Source organism: Wyeomyia smithii, chromosome 2 (genome assembly GCF_029784165.1).
Source record: "Wyeomyia smithii strain HCP4-BCI-WySm-NY-G18 chromosome 2, ASM2978416v1, whole genome shotgun sequence".
NCBI classification, from domain to species: domain Eukaryota; kingdom Metazoa; phylum Arthropoda; class Insecta; order Diptera; family Culicidae; genus Wyeomyia; species Wyeomyia smithii.
In genome coordinates this window covers 134,982,690-134,998,754 of record NC_073695.1, presented here as the reverse complement: position 1 = coordinate 134,998,754, position 16,065 = coordinate 134,982,690, and the positions used below count along the sequence as shown (strand labels likewise).

The 16,065-nt window shown below is 37.0% G+C and overlaps 1 protein-coding gene across 4 annotated transcripts in view; it reads right to left on the bottom strand.

Moving 5' to 3' along the window:
- Positions 1-1,080: 1,080 nt before the first annotated feature.
- Positions 1,081-16,065, bottom strand: part of LOC129724178 (cytokine receptor-like) — a 493,346-nt gene continuing 478,361 nt past the window's right edge. For all 4 annotated transcript variants that reach the window (XM_055678854.1, XM_055678856.1, XM_055678860.1 and 1 more), the window contains 2 exons: positions 1,218-1,323; positions 1,081-1,156 (listed from right to left, as the gene is read on the bottom strand). In XM_055678854.1, coding sequence (XP_055534829.1) covers positions 1,107-1,156; positions 1,218-1,323 — 156 coding nt within the window. In that variant the 3' untranslated portion in view covers positions 1,081-1,106. The remainder of the gene's footprint in view (positions 1,157-1,217; positions 1,324-16,065) is intronic.

The window sequence follows — 16,065 nt, the reverse complement described above, 5'->3', positions numbered from 1 at the left end:
GAGTTGATTTCGTTTGATGCTCTTGTAAAACGGTTAAAGACAAGTGTTTGAAGTCCGATGCTCTTGCCATGTAATATATTTTGCATAAAAGTTCATAGAAATGAAGAGGACAAGTAATATTTTTTAATTTTCGAAACTTTTCCGAAATATTTCGATCCACTAGCGTATTATGAACTTCTTAGGCGATATTTTTGCCGTAGCTTGAATCTATTTTGAGCGCACCCAAGAACTTTGCACTTTCATCAAAACTCTGAGAATTGCTATTCGATCAACAGGAGATCTACCGACCGTATTTGATAAAATTCGCCATCGTAATGCATTCAGATCACTAGTGCTGAACTGTTTCATAGAAAATAATAATAATAATAATATTCAAAATAACATTAAATCCATACAATAAGTTCTTTATAATTTTAATAATTTTGCTTCACCAATCCGATTGTGGCGGTTCACTTCACGCAGTAGCAGCAATGAAGTACGATTGAGGATATAATCACTGAATGGCAGTTTCAAAACCTCTAACGAATATGAGAGGTCATTCATTCATTACGTACTAAGTAGAAGGGGATATTCAACGAAGAGTTCCATTGCGCGAGGCCCCCATGCAAAATTGCGTTATTTATGGGTGGGAGGTGTTCAGAATTGCTATAATTTAGCGTTACGAAATATGTGAATGTCCCTAACGATATGATTTTATAATTGAAGAGTATTTCGTCGCAAAATATACAACTATTTTAAGAAACTAAGGCGAAAATTCCAAAAAGAGTTAAAAACAACAGTTCTTATGAGAATCTATTATTTTTTAAATATAAGCGTTTTGTGGGTCCATTTAATGAACTCGGATCAACTTCAAATTTTCATGGCTTATTTTTGGAGTAAAAAGGAAACGTTTTCCGCCCGGCGCTCATCGAATTCGCATGATGTTACAAAAATGGCCACTCTAATGTGCATTTACATCAAACTCAAAAGACCTTGTGTACCTAGTGACCTGGTTTCAGCGAGAATTGCTCAATATTCAACTTGAAAATTCATTGCAATACATTTGTGATAGAAATAAAAGCTAGGACAATTTCACAAACCTTTCATTCAAACAATTTTTTATGCTATTATTTATTATTGTGACCATAATCAGAAAGCTGCTTATGTGTAACATAACCTAAAAGAAAAATAAAGTATGGTTAAATTGAACATATAATTCCGAAATTAATCAAAATTACCTGAAATATTTTTTGAATTAATAGAAGCTACATCCGATGTTTTGAAATAACTAGCGCCGGTGATATCCTCTACCATCTGTGATTGTATATAAAAGGTTGATTGCATCTAAAAAATATATAAAATGGGACACTTCAGTTTTGCAGTAGGTTTCGCTTCTCGTCTAGAGTACTATATCAATAGGCAAAATACATTTACTCCACGATCATGACTCAGGCACAATGATGAAAATACGTCTATTCTCAATAAATTGAACAATTATCATTTATAAGTTTTTCATTTACCCAGTTGAAAATCAGTTGAAATGAAAACACTTGATCAAATGTACAAATTAGAACAAAACAATAGACGCAAAACATTAGTGATTGATCATTCCTTCGGTTTGGGGGAGCTCCGTAGCCGCAAGGTTACAGAGTCCGCTTTGGTAAGAAGGTGGTCGTGGGTTCGGATCTTAGTAGAATCAGGCCATTTGGATGTCAAAGAACTTTAGCATGGGTTTATTCTCAGGCTCCCCACAACGTACCCTTACTTTCCTTCTAACAAAAATAAGTCCCTATTATAATAAAACTGGTAATTGTAATTAGGCGATATTGCAACTGGAATGTTCAGGATTTCTTTTCCTTGTTTAGGATGTAATATTACAATTTTTTACGTTGAGATCAAGACGACTCCTTTTACACCAAATGTAAACCATGTCAACCTCTTGTTGGTGTTGTTGTCTGATTTGTGTTTTATTTTCATGTACAATTTCATGTCATTGTCATATATCAATACTTTGAGACGATTCAACACAAGGGTAACGTCATTAACAAATAAAATGAAGGGCCTAAATGGGAGCCTTGTGGAACTCCAGATGTCACTTTTACTGGTACAGAAAGGTGTCCCTTAAACCTAACCATTTGTGTCCTGTTCGTCAAATAAGATTCAATCCATCTAAGTAGGCCTGACTCAAATCCCAGTTTCTTTTAATTTGAACATAAGCATGGAAATATCTCTTCTGTCAAAAGCTTTACTAAAATCCGTGTATCGAGTTTCCACGAAGTTGCCTCTGTCCATAGACGCAAGAGAGAAATCAACAAATTCAAGTAAGTTGGTAGCCGTAGACTTTCCTTTGTAAAAACCATGTTGGTTACACGTTATGCGATTCTTCACCTGATTAAATATTTTTTGGTTTACGATAGCTTTAAAAGGTTTGGGAATACATGATATCATTGCAATGCCACGGTAATTTTTGATATCAGATCCTGACTTGAAAATCGGTATAGGAAAAGATTTTTTCCAGACTGATGGAAATTGTCCGGATAAGTTGAAAAGCCAAAACAAGGGTTTTACGAAAGCAGGAGCAAGAATTTTTGTAAGTGAGGGTGGAATTCCATCTGGACCTGGACCTTTTGAAGCGTCCAGTTCTTTTAGTGTAGTGAGGTTTTTTTGAACAGTTATTTGTTCAACAGATACGTCATTTGTTTGTTCATGCAAGTGCGAAAAATATCCAAAGGGCCTGACTTCGTCGCTATTTTTATAAACGGTTTGAAAAAAAACTCGCAAACTTGTTGCCGATTTGCTTTGAGTCAGTACTGGCAAAGTCTTCATATTGCATGCGAGATGGGAAGTTATTAGACTTCATTTTATCGTTTGCAAATTTAAAACCTACATTCATCCATCTAGCGGTCAGACCCAGCCTTTCTCATTCAAACATTTATTTGTAAAAATAAAAAACTAAAACCTAAATTAATCCACCTAGCGGTCAGACACAGCCTTTCTCTTTCAGTTTTTTTTTTTGGAAAAATAGATTTACATGAACGCTTCAATCCAATAAATGTATATTCTCTCTTTAGGTACTAAAATATTGATATTGTAATCTTTACATATAAAAATGCAGTCAAGTCTGTCTGTCTGTCTGATCCATATAGGCCCGAAAACTACCGAACCGACCGACGTGAAAATTTGTATGTAGGGGTTTTTGGTGCCGATAAAGGTTCCTATGATAGTTTGAGACCCCTCCCTCTTCTGGAAGGGAGGGGTCCCATACAAATGAAACATAAATTTCTGCACAACTCAAGAACAAACCAAGCAAATGAAACCGAATTTGGCATGTAGATGTTTTAAGGGGTAACTAATATGTCCATAATAGTTGAATGAAACACAAATTTGTGCACATCTCGAGAACTAATCAACCAAATGGAACAAAATTTGACAGGTAAATGTTTTTAGTGGTAACAAATATGTACATAATGGTTTGAAACCCGACTCCCTCTTCTATAAGGGAGGGATCCTATGAAAATGAAACACAAATTTCGCACAGCTCCATTATGGTTTGACGCCCCTCCCTCTACATGTTTCTTCACAAATTTCTGCACATCTCACGTACTAATCAACTAAATGGAACCATATTGGCAGGTGAATGTTTTTAGTGGTAACAAATATGTTTCATAATCGACCTCAGACAACATTTTGGATTGTAAGATGGCTTCCGGTTTCTGGAAAACAGCCGAAAATGGCCGATTTCCACCCAATAAAACAATATCCGGATCTAGAATAATACACAGGAGCTAAAATCGACCACAGATAGCATTTTAAATTCTAAGATGGCGACTTCCGGTTTTTGAAAACAGCAGAAAATGACCAAATACCACCCAATATGGGTATTTTCGGAATCGTAATGATGCACTGGAGCCACAAATCGACTGTAGACACCATTATGAATTGTAGGATGGCAACTTGTGGTTTATGGAAAACAGCCAAAAATGGCCGATTTCCGTCTAACATGAGTATCTCCGGATCTAGAATGATACACAGCAGCTGAAATCGACCACAGTCCCCATTTTGGATTCTAGGTTGGCGACTTCCGGTTTCTGGGAAACAGCGGAAAATGATCGAATTACACCCAATATGGGTGTTTCTTCAACCAGAATGACGCTCAACGACCAGAAATTATTTTAAATACCATTTTGAAATCCAAGATGGCGACTTCCGGTTTGTGAAACATAGCCTAAAATAACCAAATACCATCCAATATGAGTATCTCTGGAACCAGAATGATGCAATGAGCTAACAATTGACCTCAGGCACCAATTTTAAATCAGACACCTAACATTCGATTTCTGAAACTTTTATACTCGAAATAAGGTATAATTTGACTACCACTTTAAGATATTTGCTAATTACCATTAATACTCAAAAATAATCGATATTATTTTGCTTTGTGAAATATACTAAAACTATGCCAAAACCGGTTTCGTAGAATCACCGTTTTGAGCTCAGATTTTGTCCGATTCAAGATCTGTTTTTTTTTTTTCAAAAGATGGGTAAAAAGATTCTAATATGTGAACAAACTCTTAGAATTTTGATATTTGGTCTTAAAACAAAATGACGTCGAAAAAACCTCAAAAATTTCCAGTTTCTCAAAAATTCAAAATGGCGCCATTGTTGCCCCTTAAGATGAAATATGTTCAAACTCGAGGAAATTTACTTTCGCATCAAACTACATTAAAAAACCATACATAGAAGCCAAGGCAAAAAATTTGTTGCAATGTGTTATAATCAAATGAAATGGGAACGTATAGGGCAGCCAAACTTTGAAACCACGTGTTCAATCATAATTCATCAGTTAATCATTCAACTAGCCCGCTCATCTGATAATAATATTGATCAAATCGGTTGTGTAGTTTTTGAGATAGTGAAGTTTCGTGATTTTCACATTTTGGTACTTGACAGACGAAGTTCCAGTCCGATTACAGTAAAATTCAATAGGGTGTTACGAGGCAGCTAGTTGACACTAATTTTGTGGAAATCGGGTCAGCCATCTCTGAGAAAAGTGAGTGAGTTCAAGTAGTCTTTGGAATATGTTCCTTTTCATAGCTGGATTTCACATTTTTTAAACATAACAGGCAAAGTAATAGTCCGATTGTAAAACAAATCAATAGGGTCTTATGGGGCAACTAGACCTTCCATTTGACACTGATTTTATGAAAATCGGTTCAGCCATCTCTGAGAAACATGAGTGAGATTAAACACTCTCCAGAACACGTTTCTTTAAATAACTTTTGAACCACTAGTTCAATCTTCATGAAACTCAAAAGTTAAGGGTTTTTAAGGTAGCCCGTTCATTTGAAATCAATTTTGTTCAAATCGGTTGTGTAGTAGCAATTAATTAAAAACACATACAAACAGAAAATGCTCAGCTCGTCGAGCTGAGTCGAGTGATATATGCCATTCGGCCCTTTGGAGCACTTTTATACTTTCGGTTTAGCAAGTGATTGCTATAACTTTCTAGGAGAAAGGCAAAAAGGTACACATACACAAGTACACACCCACACACAAACATGTACACGTATACATGCATACATGCAGAAAATGCTCATGGAACTTAGTCGAGTAGTATATGACATTCGGCCATTTGGATCACTTTTCTACCTTTTAATTAGCCAGTGATCGTTAAGAGAAAGTCAATATGTTTACTTTCATCATGTGATTTCACATTTTTATAAACAACGGACAAAGTTACAATCCGATTACAATGACATTCAATAGCAACCTATGGGGCAACTAGACCTTTCATTTGACACTAATTTTCTGAAAATCGGTTCAGCCGTCTCTGAGAAAAATGAGTGAGTTTAAACAACCTCAGCATAACTTTTCTTTACATAACTTTTGAACCATATGTTCAATCATAACGAAATTTAAAAGTTAAGGGTTTTGGAGACAGCCCGATCATTTGAAACCAGTTTTATTGAGTGATTTTTACATTTTGATACATAACCTCTAAACTAAAAATCCGATTACAATGAAATTTAATAGCAACTTATGGAGCAACTAGACCTTTAATTTGCAATTAATTTTATGAAAATCGGTCCAGCCATCTCTGAGAAAAGTGAGTGAGAAAAAAAAGTTGCACATACACACACACACACATACACACATACATACATAATTACAGAAAATGCTCAGTTCGTCGAAAGGGGTCGAGTGGTACATGACATTCGGCCATTGGGACCACTTTTATACCCTTGGTTTTTCCAGTGATACTATACTTTTCTAGGAGAAAGGCAAAAAACTGTTCTGGATCTGATTTAATATTATTTTCTACCCTTGTGTTGTAGTTCTCATACGCTATTGATATTTTAGTATTCAGTTCATCACATATGTTCAAATATTTGTCCAAATTTCCTTGGTTTTTTGTAAGTTTTATGAGCGCTTTGTTTCCTATTCTTCAAATTTTAAATTTCTCTGGTAATCCAAATGAGATCTTTTGAGCTGGCCGTTTTCTTTTTTGATTTTGGTACAGTTGAATCTATAACACCGTACAGTGATGATAAAAAATTATCAACCGCTTTGTTCATATCTGTTTCATATTTTAGAAGTGATTGCCAGTCGATGTCAGTTATTTTACGATTGATTAGCTCAAAATTTACTTTAGTGAAGTCATCTTTATATTCAGGCTCATGATCAGAGGGTCGTGATTTCTCGGTATCAATCATTAGCGAGTACTCAATTGCAGTATAAAATTTATTTTTCCATAGGGGATATTCTGCTTTGTCAACACTAAAATCTTCCGTGAAATTGGTGAATAAAAAGTCTTAAAAACAGTTTTGCTCATTCCGAATTGAGTTAACCTGATGCAATCCAATTTGACTAAATCCGTCAAAAATACATTGCAGAGTTTCGTTTTCTCCTACTACAGGAAGTAGAAGCGATTCATTATCATCATTTACAATAAAATCAGCATCATTTTGATTGAAATCTCCATATATATGAATTTTTGAGTTAGTGTTGGATTCATCATTCACTAATTCTACAGTCCTTAAAAATTGTTCATATGATTGCTGTTTGGCAAAGTGGGGTGGAAAGCAAACAGATACGAAAATATGGATTTCACCCTTCAATAAAATGGGTTATGATTTGCTCAAAATCATGCTGAACCCCAACAGGCACAAGCACTCCTCTACCTGATGTCTTATCAGATAGTGATAAATCACAATTGCTCCAAAACACATTAAAGGAACTGTTGAAAACTTCTTCACTTTTAATAAATTCGTTCCAGTTCGTTTCCGTTGCTAGGATGATTGAATATGAACATCCACTTATCCCGTTTTTTTCCCATGTATGGACTTCCTCACTGCGACCAGAATCGTTGATCTATTGTGAGATATGCCTGGGTGTCCGCTGTATCTCGCACTTCTATTATAAGCAATACCGCTATTGAGAAATGGCATTGCTTATTATTATTTTTTCATCAGTGCTTGTGTGTAATGTGCTACCCTTCCTTTTTACACGCTTACTGTTCTCCTATACCGAGCCCCGTTCCTCCTGCCAAATATCGCCAGTTATAATTCCCTAGAGAAGTTTCGTCGTGCGTCCTTCTGGCCAGTTCATTGATAAGAGGGACTTATTTTTGTCAAGAGGAAGTCACGCAAAGGAATTGTAGGTTTCAGCGTAAAGGAAAGGTAACTGGTAACTTATCCTGTTATTAATGTGATTAATTTTGAGTGCACTGCGCATCCTGTTGAAATTTTGAGCATAAATTAAAACTTCATTGACTACTGGCGTTGTTTTTTCTTTCTCTGAGCGTCACTGATTTTGAAAACACGAATGCTTACAATAACATCCATCACACGGAAAATTTGTTGATCTAAAATTATTGTTATTGTTATAGTTGTGACTGCCAGCCAAATGGTAAGGACACGATACAGCTGAAGAGGTCGCCGGAGTCGTTAAGTTGAGCGGGCGCGTTGAAACGGTAGGCATGAATGATGATGACGACTCATTATTCGCTGGGTACGGATTAAGTACTTCGCCTCGTTGAAAAGAGATATACTGGAGATTAGGTTGGGGTCGAGAAAATTTATCCTTCGCTGCAGCAAGAAGCACACGGTCTGGTGGTAGTTGGTTGTAGTAGCTGTTGTTAAGATTTCTGTTAAGGTTGAGGTTACGATTCGGGATCTGATTGTTGTTATTATTGATACTGTTATAGTTGTTGTTGGAGTTGTTAATGTTGCGGTTGTTGTAGATGGTATTGTTGCGATTGAAGCTGTTATTGTTGCGGTTCTGGTGGTTGTTATTGCTGCAGTTGTTGTAGATATTATTGTAGATGTTATTGTGGTTGTTATTGTTGTTCAGGTGGTTGTTAATGTTGCGGTTGTTGTAATTGTTAGCATTGCGGTTGTTGTTGTTATTATTGTTGTTGAAAGCCCTTTGTCGTCGAATCCTCCTTCTTCTGGCTGCATCTGCATTCTTCAACTGTACCAAACGACGCCTTTTGCGTTCATCATAATCTGTCCAATCCGCTTTCCAAACAACAGTCAGTTTTCTGTGCCGATCCCAAGAAAATTGCAATGGATTCAAATAGATAAAGGTCTTGCACCTGCAAGGATTGACTAACATCGAGATCAGGAAGCACTCACATCTGAATTTAAGTAGATTATTCGTCTACAGAACCACCAAGCGTTTCAAGGATACAGGCACGGCTGTTCCCAAGAATAAACCTGGTAAAAACGGAGTGTTCGGACTCCAGTGGCCATCAAAGCAGTGAAGGAACGTTTCCAGCGAAATCCAGCCCGTTCGGCAAGAAACATGGCGTGTGAAATGAACACGAGCCACACTTCCATGCAAAATGTTATCTTGAAGGACTCTTGATATTCAACTTTAAAAGAGCAGAAAACTCACGGATTAACTCGTAAACATATCGCCGACAGGGTTGCTAAATCTTGGTTGCTGCTAAAGATGCACGCAGGTCACAACATTTTTTTTCGGACGAAAAGTTGTTTACTCTGGAATAAAGTGACCAGAGAGTTAGGGCTTAAGCGCGGGCACCAATTCAATTCTTAGACGAGGGGGGTGAGCGGGTTGTGTGGTTTGGTTTTAATACTTTTCTTCGGAATGATAAAAAATCACACGTGATAGTAGGGTGGCAATGACTTGACTTATATGGGAAAAAATTGACGTTTGAATTTCGTGGTGCAGTAAGATTCGAAAGTTTCGTATTCTTGAAAAATGTTCTCATACAAAAGTTCAGCTCAATTGAACTTCGAAAAGCTATGTCTCAAAGCGGCCCAAGTTTCCCTATTTCGACTGATAAAGTTCATAAAATGGTTCTTTCCATATCGAGAAAATTTATCCTTCGCTGCAGCAAGAAGCACACGGTCTGGTGGTAGTTGGTTGTAGTAGCTGTTGTAGTAGCTGTTGTTAAGATTTCTGTTAAGGTTGAGGTTACGATTCGGGATCTGATTGTTGTTATTATTGATACTGTTATAGTTGTTGTTGGAGTTGTTAATGTTGCGGTTGTTGTAGATGTTATTGTTGCGATTGAAGCTGTTATTGTTGCGGTTCTGGTGGTTGTTATTGCTGCAGTTGTTGTAGATATTATTGTAGATGTTATTGTGGTTGTTATTGTTGTTCAGGTGGTTGTTAATGTTGCGGTTGTTGTAATTGTTAGCATTGCGGTTGTTGTTGTTATTATTGTTGTTGTAAGCCCTTTGTCGTCGAATCCTCCTTCTTCAGGCTGCATCTGCATTCTTCAACTGTACCAAACGACGCCTTTTGCGTTCATCATAATCTGTCCAATCCGCTTTCCAAACTACAGTCAGTTTTCTGTGCCGATTCCAAGAAAATTGCAATGGATTCAAATAGATAAAGGCCTTGCACCTGCAAGGATTGACTAACATCGAGATCAGGAAGCAGTCACATCTGAATTTAAGTAGATTATTCGTCTACAGAACCACCAAGCGTTTCAAGGATACAGGCACGGCTGTTCCCAAGAATAAACCTGGTAAAAACGGAGTGTTCGGACTCCAGTGGCCATCAAAGCAGTGAAGGAACGTTTCCAGCGAAGTCCAGCCCGTTCGGCAAGAAACATGGCGTGTGAAATGAACACGAGCCACACTTCCATGCAAAATGTTATCTTGAAGGACTCTGGATATTCAACTTTAAAAGAGCAGAAAACTCACGGATTAACTCGTAAACATATTGCCGACAGGGTTGCTAAATCTCGGTTGCTGCTAAAGATGCACGCAGGTCACAACATTTTTTTTCGGACGAAAAGTTGTTTACTCTGGAATAAAGTGACTAGACAGTTAGGGCTTAAGCGCGGGACACCAATTCAATTCTTAGACGAGGGGGGTGAGCGGGTTGTGTGGTTTGGTTTTAATACTTTTCTTCGGAATGATAAAAAATCACACGTGCATAGTAGGGTGGCAATGACTTGACTTATATGGGAAAAAATTGACGTTTGAATGTCGTGGTGCAGTAAGATTCGAAAGTTTCGTATTCTTGAACAATGTTCTCATACAAAAGTTCAGCTCAATTGGACTGCGAAAAGCTATGTCTCAAAGCGGCCCAAGTTTCCCTATTTCGACTGATAAAGTTCATAAAATGTTTCTTTCGATATCGAACGGGATGGAACTGGGATGGTTATCGGTATCGAATTTTTTAATGTCAAATGTTTTAAAAATGCAAAAACGTCAAGATCTGATGTCTAAAAAATCGAAAAAAATGAGGCTGGAAAACCCTCCGTTGGCCCAGCTCGAGAATTTCTAAGTCCCAGAAAGTCGTTTTATCGGGATAACACCAGATCCCGACGTTTCATGCATTTGAGGACGTTTGGCATTGAAAAATTTGATACCGATAACCGTCTCAGTGAAAATATGTGACATCTGGTGGTTCAATTTTTTTTTGAAACCGTGTAACTTTGCAAAGGCGCGCAGTACACTTCAGATGAACGCAGGACATTTTGTTAAAACACTGGACTATCCCGCGAAATTCGGGACGTCTGGTCACTTTACTCCGGAGGCAACATTGAACAAGCAAAATGACTGTGTTTATGAATCTTTTTTTTTAAGGGGGGATTTGTTAGTAGCTTAAGTGTTTATGATAAATATTAGTTAATAATGAGTATGTGTGTCCAATCATAATTGGTGACTTCTCAACACTGTTAGAAATTTGTAATTTTAATTGTTAGGATTTGTTTGCTTTCGCATTTAGGACTTATCATTTGTAGGGATTAAAACCTACTTGTCTGAAAAGGGAAAGTAAACTAACAACTAATTTAATTGCTAACTTATTTGCTATGAAGAGAGCTTATCGTAGCAATTGAGGATTGCAACGATTTTTGTCGAAAATTGTTAGTAATTTTATTTGTCATAGCTTCTAATGGTTTAACACAAGTAAGTCTATGTAATTCGAGTGTACCAAACCAAGGAAGACGCTTCAAAATCATATTCAGAATTTTATTCTGAATTCTTTAAAGCGTTTTCTTCCTTGTTGAACAGCAACTTGACCAGATCGGCACAGCATAAAGCATTTCTGCTCTAATAATTTGTTTGTAAATCAAAAGTTTGTTCTTTAAACAAAGTTTAGAATTCCTGTTAATGAGAGGATATAAACATCTCGTATATTTGATGCACTTGGCTTGTATACTCTCAATGTGCTTTTTGAAAATAAGGTTTTTATCGTAAATTAGTCCCAAGTACTAAACCTTGTCAGACCAACTTAAAATAACCCCATTCATCTTGACAACGTGATTATTCGAACTAAATTTCTATTTTTAACAACGGCTTTTTCCCGTTAACACGCAAGTTCATTAAGCAGACAATATGTAAAGTAGAGAGAACGAAAACTAAACGAACTGGAAATATGATACAGATTTGGAAAAATATACCGCATCCCGACGGGACTTGAACCCGCAATCTCCCTGTCTCCGGCATGGTGTTTTGACCAATTGAACTACGGGGGACGGTGGTACTGTTCCACAATCTATATCGTGCGACTGAACGTGATTATTGTTTGGCATTGGAAGAGATTTTCCACTTTTGCAAGTAGGAAGAAAAAATATCTAAACTTTTCTGCAATCGACTGCATATGATACGAAGACTTTTTCCTTTCACGGAAATGCTTGTGTCATCGCAGAACAATGACTTTGTGCATCCTGGAAGCAAATCAGGAAGATCTGAAGTGAATATGTTGTACAGGACTGGACCCAAGACAGAACCTTGAGGCACACCTACTCTTACAGGAAATCTATCAGATTTTGAATTCTGATAGTCAACCTGCAAAGTTCGATCAGTAAGATATTTTTTTAAAATTTTGATTAGGAAAATTGGAAAATTAAAAGTTTGCAATTTCGCAACCAAACCTTTATGCCAAACACTGTTGAATGCTTTTTCAACAGTGTTTGGTAGAAAGGTTTGATTGCGAAGTTGCGAAATTTTAATTTTCCAATTTTCCTAATCAAAATTTTAAAAAAATATCTTGCTGATCGAACTCTGCAGGTTGACTATCAGAAATTAAAATTTGATGTGTTTTTGAAGCATGTTTTCGTGATAAACCAGTCGATAAAACAGCAGTCGAGCGATATCAAAATGCGTCTTGTGATGGTTTAGGGAGGTATATCGACCAAACGGAAATTACTATTCCTATTCATTGACAAGGCTCGGGGGAGACTGTTAGTGTCAGTAAGATCGTAGCGCTAGCCCCGCAATTGTCCTGTACACGTAAGGGGTAATATCTACCAAATGCTCGAAAAAACAAGGCTTTTTTAATGAATTTTTCTAAAGGACACTTGAGATGTAAGATATATAAATAATATATCGTTGGATTAAGCAACTCTTGGAGGATATAAAAAAAAATTATTGCTGCTTTTTTACAAAATGGCGGCTGTGCAGCTATTGCCGTAAACCGCTTTGTTTTTAAGTTATTCCGCGGCGAGCAGTACAAGTCGTGCCCAACTACACCTATCACCAAAACAAAATTTTTTTCATTATCTACATAAGTGTCGCTAGTGAAGTACACATGATTTTATTTTTGGAATTTTTCTTCGCAAAATGGCAACGGTTTGAAAAATAGTTCTTTTTTGACAAAAAAATCGACTTTAATTGTTTATAACTTTTATTGTTGTTAATCAATCGCCAAAATAGTGTGTCCTTCACTAGATAATCTAATGAAAAAACTACAGTTAAAATTTCAAGTCAATCGGATGTAAACTTTTTCAGTTCTACTGCTCGCCAATTTTGAAAACATGGTTTTGAGAAAAACGCGTTTAAAGTTTCAAAATGCTATAAATCTTAAGAATCGCAATAATAAAGCCCCTAATAATTTTTTATCCTTCAGTCAGCTATCCCCGTGCCGTAAAGTTGTCCTTCCTGGGCTTTATCTTCCTCTTCTTTCTTTTTTTATCTAAGGCTGCGCCTACTCTCTTTTGCGGTATCAGACATGCGACGCTCAGTGACTTTGACGCAGTTGGCGTCCGATCCAACGCAGACCTCATACTTGTCACTCATATTTAAGTACTTTTGAGGATAACTCACAGTTAAAAAGTATCAAAAAACTCAAACAAAGAACGCACACCACGGGAACGGTTGGTCGACTAAACAAGTGGAAATTGTGAGTGAACACGTGCTGTAGAGACGCTGTAACGGTCGAAACTTGATACAGCGACCTCTATACTTCAAATTTAAAACACGATATCGATCAGTTTACAAAGCCTCGAAAAACATAACGGGCATCGCTAAAATAAACGAAAAATGTTATTTTGGAGCATAAAAGTTGTTCGGTAAAAATTGATTTAAACAAATTTTGAGTTTAGATCAGTACTTGGGCAATATAGATTTTGATTCTAGGATAGTTTTAGCATGATTTAAGCCAAAAAAAATGACAAGAAAAAAATTTTTTTTTGGTAGATTTTACCCCTTAACAGTTGGCTGCGAAGTGCTTTTTGGGAAAGACATTTTTTGCTTCCGACAGGATTCAGCACTTTAGTCTTTAGTATCTAGGGGTACATGCTAGAGATGCACCGAATATCAGCAAAAATTGGATTTTACATTATTCGGCCGAGCAGGCCGAATAAGCCGTATAGTGGTCAATGATTATCAGAAAATAATATAAAAGTGCAGTGCATAAAGTTTTATGAACGGGGGTAAACGAGAACTAAGGATGTGACTCAGGTTCCGAGAGGAATATACCTCATTCAGACGGAACATGAATCGCAATCTCCACGCAATGGTTCATGTCCCGTTTGGATGAGGCATATTTTTTTCGAGCCAAAGTCACATCTTCAGTTCTCGTTCATTTTTCGCATTTCATAGAATTGCATGCACTGCATACTTTGCAAAAGCACTAAAAATGTAGTCGTAACACAAAATTTGCAATAATGTTCGAGAACCATAATCCTCAAAAACCATTATTTTTAATTGACAAGTCGAATAAGAACAAAAGTAGGTGCGCCTTGGATCAGCGTGCTCCATTCAATATGTGCAACATTAATTATTTCTTGTGCAATAGCTCGAACAATTTTCAATCATTTTCACACATGAACAGTTAAAAAGCGAAAATAACAATTTAAACTTCAACAATAACCATTTGCTTATTTTGTTATCATACGATCAACGATGTGTTCAGCCGAATATTCGTCTCACCGAATAATGAGAAAAAGATTATTCGGTATTCAGCCGAAGGCCGAATAGTACTACTCGGTGCATCACTAGCAGTGTTGTCACATTTTCATCAGTACAGGGAGCTACGAAAATTTTTTTTCATCTGTACTATTTCCGGGAAAAATCTGTACCACTGGCCCAAAGTTTTTATTTTATACTAGCTGACCCGGCAAACTTCGTCTCGCTCATTTTTGTGTTCAACTTAATAAATCTAAACATTTCAAAGTCATAGTTTATAGTCTACAAATGCACGACGAATCAGCCATAGACTATGATCAAAGTCAAAAGACAAATCGTTTGAAATGATTGGTTTCATCGGAATGACAACGTCCTAGACTTTTGGCTTTTGTACATCATTTTCATTCTGAATATATCCATATTGGGTGGTTTTCGGTCATTTTTATCTGTTCTTCTTCATTAATCTGCTTCCGGAAAAACCCATATTGGATGGTATTCAGTTATTTTTGTTGTTTTCCAGAAACTGAGTGATCATCTTCGAATTCAAAATAGTGTTCAGGGTCAATGCTTGGCTTCTATGTATCATCTCGATTACGGAAATATCCATATTGAGTAGTGTTCGTTCATTTTTGGCAGTTTCCCAGAAGTTGCCGTCTTACAATGCTCAATGGTGTCTGAGGTCAATTGTTAGCTCCTTGCATCATTCTGGTTCCGGAGATACTCATATTGGGTGGCATTTGGTCATTTGCGGCGGTTTTCCAGACACCGGAAGTGACCAACTTAGAATTCAAAATGGAGTATGTGGTCGATTTTAGCTTCTGTGTATCATTCTGGTTCCGGAAACACTCATATTGGATGGAAATCGGCCATTTTTGGCTGTTTTCCAGAAACCGGAAGACGCCATCTTGGATTTCAAAATGGCATTGAAGACAATTTCTGGCCTATGAGTGTCATGCTGGTTAAAGACACACTCATATTGGGTGGTATTTGATCATTTTCGGCGAGTTTCCAGAAACCGGAAGACGTCATCTTGGATTTCAAATTGGTCTTTGGAGACAATTTCCGGCCTCTGAGCATCATCCTGGTTAAAGACACATCTATATTGGGTTGTATTTGGTCATTTTCGGCTGTTTTCCAGAAACCGGAAACGCCGACTTGGATTTCAAAATAGCATTTGGACACAATTTCTGGCCTCTGAGCCTCATTCTGGTAAAAGAAATTTTTATATTGGGTGGTGTTTGGTCATTTTCCGCTGTTTTTCAGGAACCGGAAGTTGCCATCTTGGATTTCAAAATGACATTTGGAGACAATTTCTGGACTCTGATCGTCATTCTGGTTATAGAAACACTCATATTGGGTGGTATTTGATCATTTACCGCAGTTTTCTGAAAACCGGAAATCACCAACTTGGATTTCAAAATAGCATTTGGAGACAATTTATGGCCCCTGAGCGTCATTCTGATTAAAGAAA